The sequence below is a fragment of the Musa acuminata genome, chromosome BXJ3-9 (assembly GCF_036884655.1).
Source record: "Musa acuminata AAA Group cultivar baxijiao chromosome BXJ3-9, Cavendish_Baxijiao_AAA, whole genome shotgun sequence".
Lineage (NCBI taxonomy): Eukaryota > Viridiplantae > Streptophyta > Magnoliopsida > Zingiberales > Musaceae > Musa > Musa acuminata.
Window position 1 is genome coordinate 7,121,509 of NC_088357.1, and position 17,762 is coordinate 7,139,270.

General features: G+C 36.5%; 1 protein-coding gene across 2 annotated transcripts; it reads left to right on the top strand.

Annotated features, from left to right (window-relative positions):
• The first annotated feature begins 1,261 nt into the window (after window positions 1-1,261).
• On the top strand, window positions 1,262-17,493 carry LOC135650064 (calcineurin-binding protein 1-like). Of its 2 annotated transcripts, XM_065169165.1 has the most exons (20): window positions 1,262-1,424; window positions 1,517-1,591; window positions 3,970-4,089; window positions 4,168-4,208; window positions 5,665-5,876; window positions 6,028-8,114; window positions 10,655-10,870; window positions 10,974-11,121; window positions 11,220-11,620; window positions 11,729-11,961; window positions 12,103-12,313; window positions 12,440-12,595; window positions 12,701-12,858; window positions 12,940-13,132; window positions 14,918-15,312; window positions 15,434-15,614; window positions 15,759-15,991; window positions 16,073-16,721; window positions 16,801-16,873; window positions 16,968-17,493. In XM_065169165.1, the coding sequence occupies exons 1-20, from the start codon at window positions 1,422-1,424 to the stop codon at window positions 17,186-17,188; spliced, it is 6,006 nt and encodes a 2,001-aa protein (XP_065025237.1). In that variant the 5' UTR covers window positions 1,262-1,421; the 3' UTR covers window positions 17,189-17,493. The 2 variants fall into 2 exon arrangements, with proteins under 2 accessions (XP_065025237.1, XP_065025238.1); XM_065169166.1 differs by lacking the exons at window positions 16,073-16,721; window positions 16,801-16,873; window positions 16,968-17,493 and having other exon boundaries at window positions 1,278-1,424; window positions 15,434-15,666; window positions 15,759-15,890.
• The last annotated feature ends 269 nt before the right edge of the window (window positions 17,494-17,762 follow it).

The following is a 17,762-nucleotide window of genomic DNA, read 5'->3' on the forward strand; positions in this document are numbered from 1 at the left end:
AAAATATTGAAAATAATAATAATCAAAGTATTTATTCTTTAAAAATTAATATATAAGTATATATGTACTAATTATTAGTACTAAAATATTATTTAAAGTATAAATATCTAAACTTTATGTTGATATTTATTTTAAATTATTGTATAAATTAGTTTTTTGTTATAATTTAAACTTTATTTCATACTTATTTAATAAAAAAATTTAAATTTATCTAATTTAATCCCCTAGTTTTTATTTTTTATTTTTTAATATCCAAAATACCTCTTGTTGTTGTCTCCTCCTAAAGTGGAGATTGTTGACCACCGCTTTTGCCCCATTATGCTACTATGATCGTAAATGCAATTATAAGGTTATATGGTGGAGTTTACTTTGATTCAACACAAGAGAACTTAGCTTTGAAGGTATGAAACGTGCATTCTTGTTGATAGATCGATGTGCAACTCATCCAAGTGGTTGTATGCCCCCATCTCACACTCTCCTTTTTACCCTCACTAACTAATTCAGCTCCCTTCCCGTCTCTCTCTCTCTAATCGGCATTTTCTCTTTCTCATCGTTCGAGAAGATGTTGTCTTCCTTACTCTCATCCTCTCCATTGTCCTTCAGATAACCCTATGATGTGCTTCAATAAGGAAGGGGTGGAGATTTTGAAAAGGTCAAATAATTAATATCTTTTTATTTCTTTTATCTTAACATATTTATCAATATGTCATCAAATAGATCATCACGAGAGACACGATATAAGTAGCATAACAAACCAAAGACGATAAACATAAATATAATACAATATGTGAATTAGGAGAGGAGGATAATCGATGTAACATAATGGGATGAATACGATAATCGATAATACTCATTTGGAGGAGAAGGTGATGGCGACGATAGATATTTAGAGTATTAAAGGAAAAAATATCAAATAAAAAATTAAGAAAATTTTTAAGAAAAATAAAAAAAGAAAAGAAACTTGTTAAGAAGAAATCATCCTTTAAAGTTTTATCAAACAAAACTTGAACCCAACAAAACCATGTCAAGAAAAAGATTAACAAATTAAAAACGCTGGAAAAAAAATATTCCTCACCGTTTTTGGAGTAAAATTGGAGACTTAAAGAAAAGGAACTCTCTACTGAAAAAAAAAGGGGTTAAAATATGGCGCTTTTTCGAGGAAAAAAAAAATGCTCTCTCTCTCTTTATATACATATATATATATATATATATATATATATATATATATATATATATTCTTAATATCCTTTGAAATCCGTATTCTAACGCCGCTTCGGTCTCGCAAAGTAATAACTCAACAGGAAAAAACCCGCTTCTTTCTTCGTCTTCTTTCTCCGAATCCACCACCGGCGCTTGTGCGCTCACAAGTCTTGTCGCCCGCCGCAGAGGGAGCGGAGCACGACGCGACCGTCGTCGCAGCCATGGTGAGCCTCCTAACCCTCGATGGATCCGGATGCCCCCTTCCATCGGTTCCCAATTCTAATTAATGGGAATTTTCTCTTTTGGTATCTCAAAGTTCTCCATCGCGGCCATCAACGACACGGAATCCGGAGGCAAGTGGGAGCCCCTCGCCCCAACCAAAGAAGCCCAGGCACGCCTCCGTCCCGCTCTCTCTAGTTCCTGTTGTTGTTGTTCTTTCTTTTGTTAAGATAAATTGATGTCTGATTGTGAGGGACCTTCTTTCGCGTCTTAGTTTGGTGTTTTGACGTGTGAAGATAGCAAAAATGAGAACCCTAGTTTTTGCTTAGTATTGCCTTTCTGCACACTTTGCATTGCCCTGGCAGGGTTTCTCTGGGATTAGGGATTTGAGATGGTTTAGGCATTTTGGTACTTCCACTTCTGCTTCTTCTTGTATTAAAATTGTAGTTTTAATTGGTACTATTTTGTCTTTATGGTTGCGAAACATGTCCTTTTTTTTTCATGGTAATTAGTGGCATTTAGAGCTGTCTTTCAGAAGGAATTTGTGTGAATGTTGTTGGAATAAATTGGAGGAGATAGATGTATGACCTCATAAGAATTGGCATAGCTAAGGATATGGTTAACTTTAATTGGGTTTTCCTTTTTCAGTTTCTTTTCGAAACATGGATTGATCAATTGTTGATTTCTACGATCTTCTTTGGTCCCTTTATCTGGTTTGACGTGCTAAAATTAAGATAGAACGCTTGTTGATACTAGTGTTATTATTTTGCAAGCTTTGCATTGCCCTTGCAGGGTTTATTTACTTTTTTAAGTTTTGAGGTCGCAAAACAAGCGAATTTAGTTTTTTAAGGTAATATAGTGGTATAAGGAGCTGTCATTCAGATACAAATTGCTAGAATTTTTTAGGTCTAAATTGGAGCAGACAGATGCCTCATCTCTGAAGCTGTACTTTAACTTTGGCTAGTCACTAATGCATAAGAATTGCTAGTGCTCAGAACATGGTAAAATTCCACAAGTTTAAAACCTTCTCTGGCCTTATAAGGTTTGCTCTTTCAAATTGGGACTAGAGCCAATTGCCTTGTAAGTTCACCGAGGTCCATAATTTGATGCTTTTGCTCATTAGTTGTTGTTCCATTTAGTCTGCACTCTGCAGTAATTTGTTGATGATTGATCACACCTTGGTGTTACATCAAGAGCTTGTTCTGGCAAAACAGCCTCATGTACAACTTATAACAGCTTAGTGGCATAGAGTTTTAACTCTCAGTGTATCTGCATATTCGCTAGCTCTCTTGACTTACTAGTTAGCTCACTAGTATATGAAATAGTTTGTTTTGTGCATTTGGAAGTTTGGATTGATCATTTGTTAGCCTGTTTTACATATTTCTACTTAACCTAGTCATCTGGTAGCAGGGCTTGCATGCCAACTCGAAATATTTACGCCTTCATGCAAGTGTCAGATAACTTTTGTATTCTGGGTCTTGAATTTGTATTGTAAATATTTATTATGATTCAGACGACTCCAATAATAATTTGTTCTCTTCCTTAGGGTGAATTCTATCATTATGATTAAGAATGCTTTTTATTTAAATTTATCAGCAGATCTTTAGGTTTTTACTAATTTTAATTTAATTTTTTGAAAAACCAATACTCCAATCCTTTTTGTCCAGCATGGCTGATCATTGTAATCCGATCCCTTTTTTTTTAGAATGACTGGCCCTAACATAAATCCTGATTTTCTTATAATTTTGCTTTTATGCATGTACAGGAGAACCAGTGATTATTAATTTTTAAGATTCATGAACATGCTTAACTAAAACAAGGAAAGATAGAAGAAGATCTAAAAAAATTTTAGTAAAAACTATAAATAAGGATTTAAATACTTTTAATTTAACTAAACATATGACTTTTTATAGATTCAAATGACGATAAAAAATTCATGTAGCGGACCCCGAATAATTGGGACTTATGACTTTGTTGTTATTGTTGATTCATGAACATACTTGATATCATTATTTAAAATGGAGAACCATTATTGACTAAATGTGATAAATATATATTTGGCATGCACATAAATCAGCAATTTATCAAAGCACTGAAGTTGAGGAGAGTGACACACACATCAATATTATGAATTAATTAGCACAAAATAATAGAGGTAATTACGCATTCCTATGGAGAAGAAACAGTTCATTTCTCCTTCAATAGTCTCCAACCTTTATTCGCATGTTGTTCATAGATTTAATTTAACTCACTTTAGGTGTTCTTGTTGTTTGTTATTTCTCATATATAAAATTTGACTTGGATATGCATTGGAACATGACTCATGTCCCTGTCCATGCAACTGAAGGTCAGAAGTTCCAACTCCCAACAATGTGGCATGAACTTTCCATATAGTTCCTATATATGCACTTTGTGTTTGTGAAATGCATGTCCATTTTTATTTATTTGTACTGTGGGACTGCTGATCTCTAGCAATGCACTTCAGTTAATTGATTGTACCATCTAATATGAAAATTTATTTCCTAAGAACTCTTTTGCCATCATTTTCAGGAGTTCCATCTTTCCCAAACATATCATGAAGGACTCTTGAAATTGCAAGCTAAAGATTACGGAAAAGCTCGTGAGCTATTAGAATCTGTTTTGAGGGATCCTCTCATATCGAGTGCCCAGGTAATTTCAGCTAGAAATGATATGTTTAACACTTTTGTTCATACTTCAACTAATTAAAAGTTTATCTGTTCTTGTTAGGTTGGTAATGTTCCTGGTGACCGTCATATGTTACAGCTAAGGTTTGTAGCTGCAATACTTATACATACTCTGTTCAACTTGGTAAACGACTTTTGCTACTATCATTCTTTGTGCTAGTTGTTTCTGACATTGTCCATTCATGTTGGACCAAGAGTTTGTAATATAAAGTTGAGCAGAACTTTCTGTATTCAAGACATTTATCCTGACATCCTAGGTTTAGTCCTATGTCGAGGGTGGGAGGTCAATTGAGTTGGTTTATAGGGCTAGAGTGTGGTCTATTATCCTTAAGTCGAGTTTAAGCATTTTGGATTAGTGATTCAAGCCTACAAGGGGTGAGATATCCCATCCAGTCGGGTTATGATGAATGTTATCAGGGTGGAGTATGGTGAGGGCCCAAGTGAACAAGTGTTGTATGTAGATTGGGGTTGGGCCCATGTAATAGACACATCAAGACATGGAGCAATTATTGGATTGGGCAAAACATGCACCATACCAAACCTTGATCATGGGTTATGTTTGAGCATTGACAAAGACGTGGAACCTAAGTGGAGGAGAATTGCAACACCTCATATTTAATCCCACGTCTGATACGGGAGGCCAATTGATCTTGTTTATATGATTAGAATGGGTCTACTACATTAGCCTAAGTCTAAGCATTTTAGGTCAATGGTTCATGCCTGTCATGTTAATGAGTTAATTATTTCGTCAGGTCGGATCATGACATATATAATGTCCAAGTCAAAATTCTCATTTCCCTTTACAGTGTTTGCAACTCTCTCTTGCTTTTGTAATCTTTGGTACTTAGAAATTGCATATTGATTGTTTTATAATATAGGAAAATTGGAAATAAATGCATTTATGAAACTCTTCAATCTCTCTTTGTATTTAAACATTCAATTCTTGACTATTGTTTATATTTCACTTCTTGGAAGTACTAATAATGGTCTTAAAACTTAAAAGCTTTCTTGACTGTTTATAAGCTCAGGGAGAGAGAATGGAGGAGAGAACTTATGGGAATGGTAGATAGCTAGGGGGGGAGAGAGAGCTTGGGTAGGCAGTGGAGAGAGTTAGAAGAAGAGAGATTGGACAAGCAGGAGGGAGATGAAAATCATGGATGCAGAGGAAGGGGTGGGTTCCACCTATCATAGAAGCTCAGGATGTGCATTTTATTTTGTTTCCCAAAAGTCACTCCTCCAGTGGCTAGGTGGTGAAGACTGACAGGTGGGTAACATATTGGGTTCTCAATGTTTAAAGGTTTATATCGGCAACTTGTACATGAACAATTACGGAGATTTGGAACAGTGGGCAAAGACCCCATAGAATATTGATTTTGAATTTTTTTAAAAACTTCATTCAGGAACTGTACCTTTTTTGGCAATGTTTTCTTCACCTGCAAGTATTACTGCCTAATAGTGTTATGCTTAAAGTGTTAATAGTCTTCAAGTTGATGGTTGTTCATTCTGTCACTTTTTGTGTTGACAACTTCATTTACTGCAGGTTCTTGTCACTGAAGAATCTTGCATCTGTCTTCCTTCAACAAGGCCCCATATATTATGAGAATGCTCTTCAATGCTATCTCCAAGCCGTGGAGCTTGATGAGAATGACTCAGTTGTTTGGAATCACCTGGGAACATTATCATGCAAAATGGGTTTATTGAGCACTTCAAGGTGGGCATTTGAGCAAGGACTTCTGTGCAGCCCCAATAATTGTAAGGCTATATGATGCTCCTTAGAGATACAAAATTTATTCTTGTTCCATGTTATTTTGGTCTTTATCATATTTTCTATTTTACTTTAAAATTAGGATGTCACTATGTATACTAACATCATTTTTCTTAATTTTTTTTACTTTGCGTGAAGGGAATTGCATGGAGAAATTATTGGAGGTACTGATTGCAATTGGTGATGAAGTTGCATGTCTTTCTGTAGCAAATCTTATTCTTAGACATTGGCCATCACATTCTCGTGCTTTGCATGTTAAGAAGACTATCGAGGATGCTGAGCCAGTACCTTTTGCACCTCGTGGTATCGATAAGCTGGAACCAAAGCATGTTAGACTTAATTTTTCTGAGAAAAGAAAATCAGTAGACGATGAAAATAGCAGCAATCGCATATCTAAAAGACGTAATCAGACCATACAACTGCAGTTGGCTGGAGCAACATGGTCGGCTCTTCTGGATGCAATTCTGGGCATATTTGTTCAGCCAGCCACTAAAGATTCTGAGCCAGAGACTCTGCATGATCATGAGGATGTACGAAATGACAAGCAATTTAACAGGCTTGGAATGGAATTATCTGGTGATGCAACAACAATTGATGATAGGAGCATGGGAACCCAAACAAATGAGAACATGGATAGGTTTACTTGTATAAAGATAGATATACGCTTAAGTGAATTTTCAGACATTATTGTGAACCCTGCCAAAAGTAAAGAACATGGTTTGCATCCTGTTGATGGGTGCACATTGTTGGGTTCTTATGGTATGGAGAAGTCAACTACAATTAAAGAAAGAGATATCAGTACAGACAGAGAACATCACCAGGAAAGGCGAAGTACACGTCTTGAAATGCTTAGAAGTCGCAAATTAAGTAAAGAAGAATCAGAATCCAGCGCCAAAGATCAGGCAAACATTGTCTGTCAATTTCTGGGTCCCTTTATCCTAAGAAGATTAAGAACTGTAGGTCAAGATTGTTCATTTACTTCTGATAGCATGTACCCTGATTCTCTTACCTATAATTCAAACCTTGAGCACAATGATACTTTGCAATTTATATCTAAAACCTCAAAGAATTTTGGTGCTCATCATATAGCTCATCTTTTACTGGAGGAGGTGGCCCACAAGTATATTCCCTTTCAGGACAGCTTTGTCAAGTTCATGGAATTAGAGAAATTGACCAGAAATTGGGGTCAGGATCGCTCCCCATTATCTTGCTTATTTCTTGCTGAGTTATACTATGACCAGGGATCATGGTTTGCTAACAGATCAAAACGGTTAGAGTATCTTTCTGAGGCATCATATCATCTTTGCAAAGTCATTGAATTGGTAACTCTCGATTCTCATGATGACTTAATTGGTATAGATAATCATTTCAGTAGTACACAAACTGTAATGGAGATTAATGATGCTCAAAGAACATCATTACTTTTAGATGACAAACTTGAGAAAGAAGGTGGGCTGTTGTTGAATAATTTTCAAAATGTAAGAGCAACAATAAGTAGTGATTCTGCCTCCCAGGAAAGATTTGTGCATAGTTCTACTTTAACAGATAATAATGCTTTTTGGGTGCGTTTCTTCTGGTTAAGCGGTCGGTTGTCTCTTTTCCAAGACTGCAAGGCAAAAGCTTTCAATGAATTCTACATTTGTTTATCACTTCTGAGAAATAACAATAAATTAGAAGAGGCTTCTGACTTTGTCTTTCTACCTCACTGCAAGCTTGTGAGACTGATAACTGTTGATAGAATTCTTCATGAAATTAACTTATTGAAGCTTGACTCTCTACTTGGGAAAGTTTCAGATGAAATGATGGAGAAAGGAATGTACTTGGAGTGCATGAACATGCTCTCTCCTCTTCTTCTTTCTACTAAGGATGTGTATCTTGATTCTGTGTTTGGTCCATTGAAAGAAAAAGAAAAGATCATGTCAGTGGAGCTATCGGCATTAAATCTTCTTATTTCAGCATGTCAAAAGGCAGAACCAATGGATATTCAGGTATATCTGAACTGTCACCGGAGAAAGCTTCAAGTGTTATCTGTTGCAGCTGGTATGGAAGGTTCTGCTGCGGCGTTGAAGGGTAAAAGTTCAGCATTAAAAGCAAGTTGTGATTTTGAAATAGACTTTGCAGAACCAATGAGCAAACATTGGAAAAGTCTGGTTTCTGAAGAAGTTAAAGATATATCCCGAAGTACAACTTTAGTGAAGAACTTTATTGATCAAGCTGGTGCTACTGTAAGTGTTCATTATTATTATTATAATTTATAAATAATAATAATATTATTGTTATAAATAATAATAATAATATTATTATTATTTTCGTTTGTAAGAGCTAACTTTTGACCTTGTTTGTTTAGTGTTTTATGATGGGAATTGAAACTAATGTAGTATTTGATATGTATTTTATTGTGCTGCTGTTTACAATCTTCATTAGTTATTTGTTGTGATGCATGTTCTAATTAATTGAGAAGTCCTGAACTACTTCTGCATGTTTGAGGTTCCATGACCTCTTCTGAGCTCTCGTGGAATTAAAGCCCACTTATCTCGTCATCTTTTAAAAGTTTGCATGTGTGGATATTTGATTCTTTTCCCGGATTGATTGAAATACTGATTAGGATTTTTTTTCATAATAAACATTGCAACTGGCTTAATGCAACCAGGAAAATTTAACCAAGTAGGAATTTTTTTCATAATAAACATTGCAACTGGCTTAATGCAACCAGGAAAATTTAACCAAGCAGTAGTAAGAGAATACATACTTTTTAATTAGAATGCATTAATCCTCCCAAATGAAGCTCTAATCACCAAATATCAGCTTTAATTGAGAAAAGAGTGAGAATGTGTGAGAAAGAGAGCGACTGAGTGTGAAAGAGAGTTCAGAAGATGTGAGAGTGAGAGAGGGTGAAAGAGGGGGAGGGGGAGAGGGTTTAAATGGTGTCTAAAAGGCGGTCCAACAGTCAAATTGACTGTTGGATCAAGATAAATCTGGGTCGTTGATCCATATCGGTTGAAATCTGACCGTTATTTCGACCTTTTCGCTTGGTACATAGGCCGTATCACCCGATACGACCCCCCTTTACATATATAGCCTGGTACAGGGTGGTCCACGTGCTGGTCCTCTATCGGACCGATATGTATTGCTCATACCGTACCGACTTAGGCGGTATGTCAATCCTTGCTGGTTCGGTATTGTTGGTGGAACAGTAAATGGTATTCACTTTTGGGAGATGCAAAGTTTCTAGGTGCAGTATGCCAACTTTTGAGTTTAGGCCTCCTTTCCTTAATAATATGTATTTTAGAAGACCAATAGCATGGTCAATGCCGTATGACCTGTTCATGATTTGTTTGCTTGCTTCTTTCATTGATGGATAAAAATATCTTAGGAGAGGAACCATGAACTAGAAAGAATAAAATGAGACTGAAGTCATAGTATTAGAATTTTCTAGGCACCCAAAACTAACTAATTAAGTGGAAATGTGGAATTTATGTCCCAATAGGCATGTGATCCTACATCTTTCCTGCACGTCTTTATGAACCTCAGTGGTATAAAAGACATCGATATTATCATCATCCAATCCTTCTCTAGAGCCATCTTCATATGATTTTACAATCAACTTGATATTAACTCTCTTAAGCTAGTATTATGTTCCAAGCCAAGTGAAGACTTCGTGTAAGAATTTAAAGGCTGTTTGACAGGTAGAAAGATCAATTTTTTCCCTGTTAGAGGCACAAGGCTTGAGATTTGGGTCTAAATAATCCTAGATCATATTTGGGTACAAGATCTAGTTAATTCATTGTAAATTTCACATAGCCGATAGAATGTGACCTGCCCTCATCGACCTATGTATAGCCTACAAGGGCTTCCATATGCATGTGGGCAAATATGTTTAGGATGGGCAAAGTGTAAGTGCAATGAGGAGATGTTTCACAATACTAGAGGATAGGAATATAATGTATGCAGTCAATCAATTTTATAGTTTTTGACTGAAGCTTCCTAGTTGATCCCAGTTTTAGATATTTCCTGATAGTTTCTATAATATATAGGTGTATATGCTCAAATTCCTTCCTGGTCTAGTGTTTGCCTGAGAATTGAGTAATTACCTTTTCAACTCAAGATGGATGTTTTTGAGATCTATTAATGACAAATTTAGCTACTATATTCCTCTTTTAATAATTAGGGAGAACATTTATATGCTTGTATAAGGTTCTGATCGGCCCTTGTAGAGTGATATTATGTCTAACCTTAATATTAAGGAGTTTTATTTTGTCAGGCAGCTGGATTTGGACAATTTCAAATAACAGCTATTGGTGTCATCATGGAAAACTTATGGTATCATTTGATATCTGTGTCTGAATTCATATTTGCTGATGGATACAAATATGGTTTTTCTACTATCAGATCAGTATATAATATCTCTGACACCCATAACTTAGTTGTGGATGTTTGTGCATTGTCTAAATTGTTTTAATTCCTTTTACTATCTCTCAGATTTTATTAAATCATATCTAGTTTGTTGCATTGCATCAAGCTAGTTTGTCTAGTTAGCATTCATCCATCAGGTTGCTTCTGTCCTTTTGCAGGGTATAATAGATTATTTCCTTTTACCTTTACATGATTGTTGATTGCTACCCTTTTGGTCTGTCTTCATGCCACCTATTCTTTCTCCATTTTTGTTTGAATGTCTGATTTATCAATGCAACTTAAAATGATTCTTGCAGAGATTATTTTCATGAGGGCATATATAACAACCATATGCTGCTGTCTCTACTTGCAGGATAGCTTGGGATCTCTTATTTGCACTGTAGCAGATATTCAGTCTTTGCTCGTGACGGTTATGCGCAGTATAATGAGAACAATCGTCAGCCAAAAGTCTCCTGGTTCAGCAAGTTCAGGTCAGACAGAGCAATGGGAGAGCTGGTGCCTGGTAGATGCTGCCATTGCTTTTTGCAAACTCCAACACCTTGACCCTTCGGTTTCTATCAAAACTCAAGTAAAATTTTCCATTCTTTCACAGAAACAAGTTTGTGGATTTTTTTCCTCATTCTGACATTGTGTTGAACTGTTTATTATCTTGTGTGTATATAACATCACAGGTTGACCTGATTGTGGCAGTCCATGATTTGCTTGCCGAGTATGGGCTTTGTTGTGCTGGTAGGGACAGTGAAGGGGAGGAAGGCACATTTCTCAAATTTGCAATCAAGCATCTCTTAGCACTAGATGTAAAACTAAAGCAATTGAGTGGTATGCTATGATAGATGAAAAATGATCGAGTTGTTTTATTATGCTGACACCACAAACAATTTTCAGTTGTGAGAGATTTGAGCTCTGTTTACTTTTAGGTACAAATGGACAAGAGGAAATTACATCTTCTCACAAGCACACTGTAGAAAATGTGGTTTCTGATTGTGTTGTCACTTATGAAGAAAATGAAAAACACGAGGATGCACTGGATACTGGAAAGAACTCTAAATTGGATTCTTCTTCAGAACAGAAGCAAAGTACCACTGTTGGTGAGACTGCTAGTTCTCTTACCGATGAAGAATTAGAGGAGATTGAGTTGGGTATTGATAATGCCTTGGATCAGAGCTTCTTCTGCTTATATGGGCTTAAGATAAACCCAGATTCTTCTAGTGAAGAGGAACTAGCCATTCATAAAAATACTAGTCGTGGAGAATACCAAACAAAAGAGCAGTGTGCGGATGTATTTCGATATGTTTTACCTTATGCAAAGGCTCTGTCAGTGAGTTTCTTTCTTCCTGCTTTTCTCCTCACATATTCAATTCATAGATAGCTTATCAGTATTGTAAATTTGCTGGATCTGGTACCATCATTTTTCTTTTGATCATAGAGAGCTGGATTGGTTAAGCTCAGAAGAGTGCTTCGGGCTATCCGGAAACACTTCCCTCAACCACCTGATGACATATTGTCTGAGAATGCAATTGACAAATTCCTCGATGGTCCTGATCTATGGGAAGATAAACTTCGTGAAGTTTCTGGACCTAATGAAGGTCAAGAGCTGGTAACAACTATTCTGTCTAATGCAAGAGGCCTTGAAACACACAAAAAATCATCAGTTGTGAGGTTTGTTTGATAAGTGGAACTTCCTTGCCTTATGTTGTTTTGCCAACTTTGGTACATTTCTTTTTTTTTTCTAACTCAGTTTGGTGCATTTACTTTTATTGACAACTAATATCTGTTTTATATGTTGACTAATTATTTCAGCTCTGAGCAGTACTTAGAAGTTTATGGCAACTTGTACTATCTTATGGCCCAGGCTGAAGAGATAAGTGCTATTGACAAGTATGCTGGCTTTGTACTTAAAAAAGAAGGGGAGGAATTTGTGGAACAAAGTGCAAATCTATTTAAATATGACCTACTGTACAATCCCTTGCAGTTTGAGAGCTGGCAGAAGCTTGCAAATATATATGATGAGGTAGTTGCATTATATAATGTGAAGTTCTCTTAAAGCTTTCTAAAAGAGATACAATTTGTTTGGCGTGATTGTTGCATCAATCAATTCCGATTTTCATGTTCTATGTCTGTTTTGTCTTCACTACAGGAGGTGGACTTGTTGCTGAATGATGGTAGTAAACATATAAATATATTAGATTGGAAAAAAAACACTAATCTGCATCAAAGAGTTGAGGCTGGTCGAAGACGGAGTAGACGGTGCTTATTAATGAGTTTAGCTCTAGCCAGTACTTCATCTCAACAGGTATTTTTTTGCAAGGCTAGTGTTATTTAGTTGATCCATGTACTTAACATTTTACTTGATCCAACAACTAATTGCCTTCTCCTTTTCTTTTGGATTCTCTTTCAGAGCCAAATACATGAATTATTGGCTCTAGTCTACTATGACAGCCTTCAGAATGTTGTACCATTTTATGATCAGCGATCTATTTTACCAACAAAGGATTCAACATGGATGACATTTTGCCAAAATTCGATGAAACACTTCGAGAAGGCTTTTGCATTAAAGTACTACTATTTGCGTAGGTGTTATACGTCAACCATATATTGAATGTAAACTGACACAATTGTTGTATGTCCTCAAATTAGGTCTGAATGGCTCCACGCTTTTTACCTTGGAAAACTGTGTGAAAAGATGGGACAATCACCTGCTAAAGCTTTGTATTACTTTAGCAAAGCTGCTTCATTAAATCCTTCTGCTGTTGATCCTGTGTACAGAATGCATGCATCACGCATGAAGTTGCTTTATACACGAGGAAAACAAAGTTTAGATATTATTCAGGTTTGACTAAGAGCTTCTATAAATTGCTTGTTTGTTGTCTTTTTTTAATAATGTCAATTGCTAGATGAATTTTTTTCTAATTTCTATACTTCTAGTTTTGACAGAGAGATGATAGTTTGTTTTTAGAATAAGTATATTTCTGGAAAACATGCGGCAAAGAATACTAATGTCCTTAGCATCTCTTTTCTTTTACAAATATAACGGAAGATCTTTCTAGCTTATTCAAGGCATTCATGTCATATATTAAAAAATACTTGTGCTACTTTATCGTAACATACTGGATTTACATATTGGAAAGCTCATTGTGGCCACATTGACAGCTGTGACAGCTCTTTAGAACATTTCAGCATGGTGATTCCCTGTTTGACCAGTATGTACCACTGGATAGTCGTGGTATACCTTTATATGTAGATTGCTGATTTCAGTAGAATACAATTCACAAGCTTGTTCTATTTCTGTATAGTTCTGTGTCATTCTACAATTCTTTTTTTTTTTTAATTTCATTCACAACTTAGTCTTTTAGATTTATATTCAGACATTTCTGGATTGCAATCATGTGCATATATTTCACCTTAGTTTCTGCTTCATATGTGAGGTCACTAAAGATCATAATATTCCATGTGAAGATCAATAGAAGATTTTTCGAACTTTTTGGCTCTTTGTGGTATGATGTCAATCCTCTGAAAGTTGATGACAAAGCAAACTGAGGCAGAAGATGGACTTGTTAGAAACCCAAATGATTAGTTGGCAGGTGGAAGCATTTGCCTAATCTAATGGAATCAGGGTTCCAACTTTCTATAATAACCTATACTTGTAAAATTCTTGACAAGGAGGGGATAATGATGTCTTCAGATTCAAGGATCAAATGTTCATCTCCTAAGAGACAAAAAGGTCACAGATCCATTGAGATTTAAGTTCATTATCGATGTGTCTCACTGTTCACAAGCTTAAAAAATATGTGGTGACTTGCTACCTATCCATTTTATCCATTTAGGTATCACCTTTTAAGCTGTCTTTAGATTCAACAAGAGACATCTTGAAGCTCCACATTCTCATTAATCAGGAGACATGGTTGATCTTTTTCTTGCTTTGGATTTGCTGTAGGACATTTGAAGATAGCACCTGGTTGTAGCTGTACACCAGGATCCTGAGTGGGATTCTGTTCTCCATCTTGTCTCTTTTCTCTTCATTTTCCCCATTTTGATTTCATGAGCATGCCTTTGTTGTCATTGCCTCTTTGTAACATTTGCTGATGGACTTACCATGCCAGATGCTGGCCAGTGCTCTTCAAACTTGTGATTGTAAAATAATTGACGCCCTTGGCATCTTTGGTTAAAATGGCCTGAACTCGGGAGTCGATAGGTTCAATAGTATACGCTCCAGTTATTTGCATCTTGGTCCATACCATCCGGGAGGAAAATAACTAGCTGTTTCCTAGAAGTAATTGGATAATATCAATATAAATAACTAATAAGCTAGCACATTATTTGGATACTAAATGTCATACTTGCAGAAACTTTTAGCTAAACAATGGCCTATTTGTATAATCTTGATTGTTCATAGACTTAAATTCAAATGTGTGCAGCTGAGTAGAGAAAATACGATATAATGATTTATAACTTTTTACACAATCCACCTTCTTGTACCATTTGTCTGACCATGTAAATTAAGTTGAGTGTTCTAGCATTTTTTATTATATATCTATATTGATATTGTAAGACAGCCTATTGGTTCTTATGCATGATACCTAACATAATTGACATGACTAAAGCTGTGAGGTTTCAGGTTGTTGCTACACATGCCTTTAGTCAATCAACTAGGGAGAAGATCCAAGAGATGTTCGATTGGACAAACCAAGACCTTATGCAGTTGAATTTGGATGGGAAGGATGTCATTGATCAAGATGATACAAAGGAGAAGAAGACTATTGATCCTAAGTTATTAGATAAGGCCTGGCATATGCTTTATGATGATTGCCTCATAGCTCTTGGAATCTGTGTGGAAGGCGAGCTGAAACACTTCCATAAAGCAAGATACATGCTTGCTAAAGGGCTATATAGAAAGGGGGAGGCTGGAGACCTGGAGAGGGCAAAAGAAGAACTTTCCTTTTGTTTCAAGTCATCTCGATCTTCATTTACTATGAACATGTGGGAGATTGATGGTATGGCAAGAAAGGGAAGGTACTTGTTTTTGTTGTTAATCTGTTTATTGGTCTTTGTGTTTGGTTTTATATATGCTATTGATGATGCTTGTTTATGCAAATGTTTTTTAGCTTGATTATGATCTCTTTTCTCTTTCCAGGAGAAAGAGTCTTGGACTTTCTGGAAACAAAAGGAGTCTGGAGCTTAGCCTGTCAGAAAGTTCTCGGAAGTTTATTACTTGTGTCCGGAAATACATGTTGTTCTACTTGAATCTTCTGGAGAAGACAGGGGATTTGTGGACTCTTGATAGGGCTTATGTTTATCTCAAAACTGATAAGAGGGTATTTGTTAGTTAATACCTACAATGTGAAATAATTTATATTTCTTTTGCAGGTTTCTGTTTTCTGCATGTCACTATGTTTATTAACATGCACCATCAGATCATTATTATTATTTATTAACAACAGCTTTCATTTTATCTTCAGTTTGCTTTGTGCTTGGGAGACATTGTTCCGATTGCTCTGGGAAAATACATTCAGGTTCTGATATCATCAATCTGTAATGCTGAGATCCACAATGCTACCGATAACTCCATTTCTCTCGAGCAAATGTTGGAGAAATTGTTCAACATATTTATGGACCATGTGAATTTGTGGACTGATATCATCAGCCTACCAGAGTTGAAGAGCCCAGACCTATCCGAAGGCAATCTCTACAAGTAAGTCGAGCTATTTTGGTGTTTGTATAACAGTAACATCACTTACATTGCTTCTTTACAAAGCTTGGCTTTTTATGGCAGCTACATCCATCAGTACATTCACTTGCTGGAGAGTGATATACGGCTGGAAGCACTTGAAGGGATAAATGAAAAGATCCGAAAGCGATTTAAAAATCCAAAACTAACAAATAATAACTTTGCAAAAATTTGCAAGCATGCGTCTTTAGCTTGGTGCCGTTCTATTACCATTAAGTTGGCATTAATCACTCCATTACCTGATTCTGGAGAATCCAGTGGTCAGCTTAGTTGTGTGGAGAATAGCCTACTACTTTTTGTGGATCTACAACCAGACGAGCTTTTGGTTTCACCAGTGGAAGGTCCTTTTCAATCTAAAGGCCTTGACATGAATTGGTTTGAAGCTTTATGTAAAATCAAGAATATTCAGATTAGACAAACATCAGAAGAAAACATGGAGGCTGCTGTTGCCTTGATGAGATGTACCTACAATTTCTATCGAGAGAGTTCTTGTGGAACATTTCCATCGGGCATCAACCTGTACACAGTAAGTTTGTCGCAAACAGCTGTAGAAGGGCTACAACAGCAAGGAAAGGAGATAAGTGATATCCTTGACTTGAGTATCCCAAGAAAGCTGCTTTTATGGGCGTACACCTTGGTGCATGGCCGCTACTCAAATATCTCAGCTGTTGTGAAGTACTGTGAAGAGGCAAAGGTAAATACTTGAAGTTGCATAATTGATGTGAGGAATCGAATAGACTGTGCCTGACTTTCTAAAATGCCATCTTATGCAGTCAAGGATGAAGAAGGGAATCATGACATCCACGGTGTCGCAAGTAAATATGCCTGCTAGTGTAACTCATGCAGGTTAGTTACATCATTCTCGCACTTGTTCGTCTTATGCGTGATATGTCTTAGTTGGTTTCCTTTTTGTATATAACTACACAATATTGGTTGTCAGCCTCGAGTGCTGGTAGAGAAAAGATGGAAGGCCATGAGCATGCTGAAGGAGAGGATAATCCATCTGTTTCTTCTGGTTCTGTTGCTCTGCCTGCAGAAGAGACCACGCGCAGCGCCACCCCTGTTTCTTCTACCGAGGTTCAGAAATCTGCTGCTGCGGCTCCATCTTCGCAGCTTCAACGATGCAACATGTCCAAATCAACTGAGAACACCGAGGGATGAAAAGCGGGCAAACTTGTAAAGCAGCATTGTGATACAAACGATATCGTGACTCAAGTGGATTGACCTATTGTCAGGAAACAGAGATCAGTCGAGGAAAGAAGGGCAGAGTTCGATGTAAGTGTACCATCCCTTTCTTGTATCTAAACCAGGATGGAGCTTTCCTTTACATAGAGCGGGAGAGAGCCTTGGAGTTGTAGTGTACAAGTTATAGAAATGATGCCCTCTCTTTCCACAATCTTGAATGGCTGAGGTTGTAAATTTCCTTCATGATTAGTCAGTATCTTTGGACTTGTTATTATCCTCTATTCGACCTTATTAGCTAAAATTAAATGATAACATGATTTCTTGGAACTATATGTTTATTTATCTGTTTCTTTTGGTGATCAGTGTAGGACTCGCTTCCTTGAAAAAGTAGGCCATGACGGAGGAGCCCGCGATACCGATCTTGGATTCGGATCCTATGTTGGCCTGATCCGGATCCGTCATGCTGAAACTCTCATATGCCTATTAATCGAATTCAATATGAATCAAAGTCGAACAATAGATACTTAAATCAAGTTTTGGGATAAGTAGC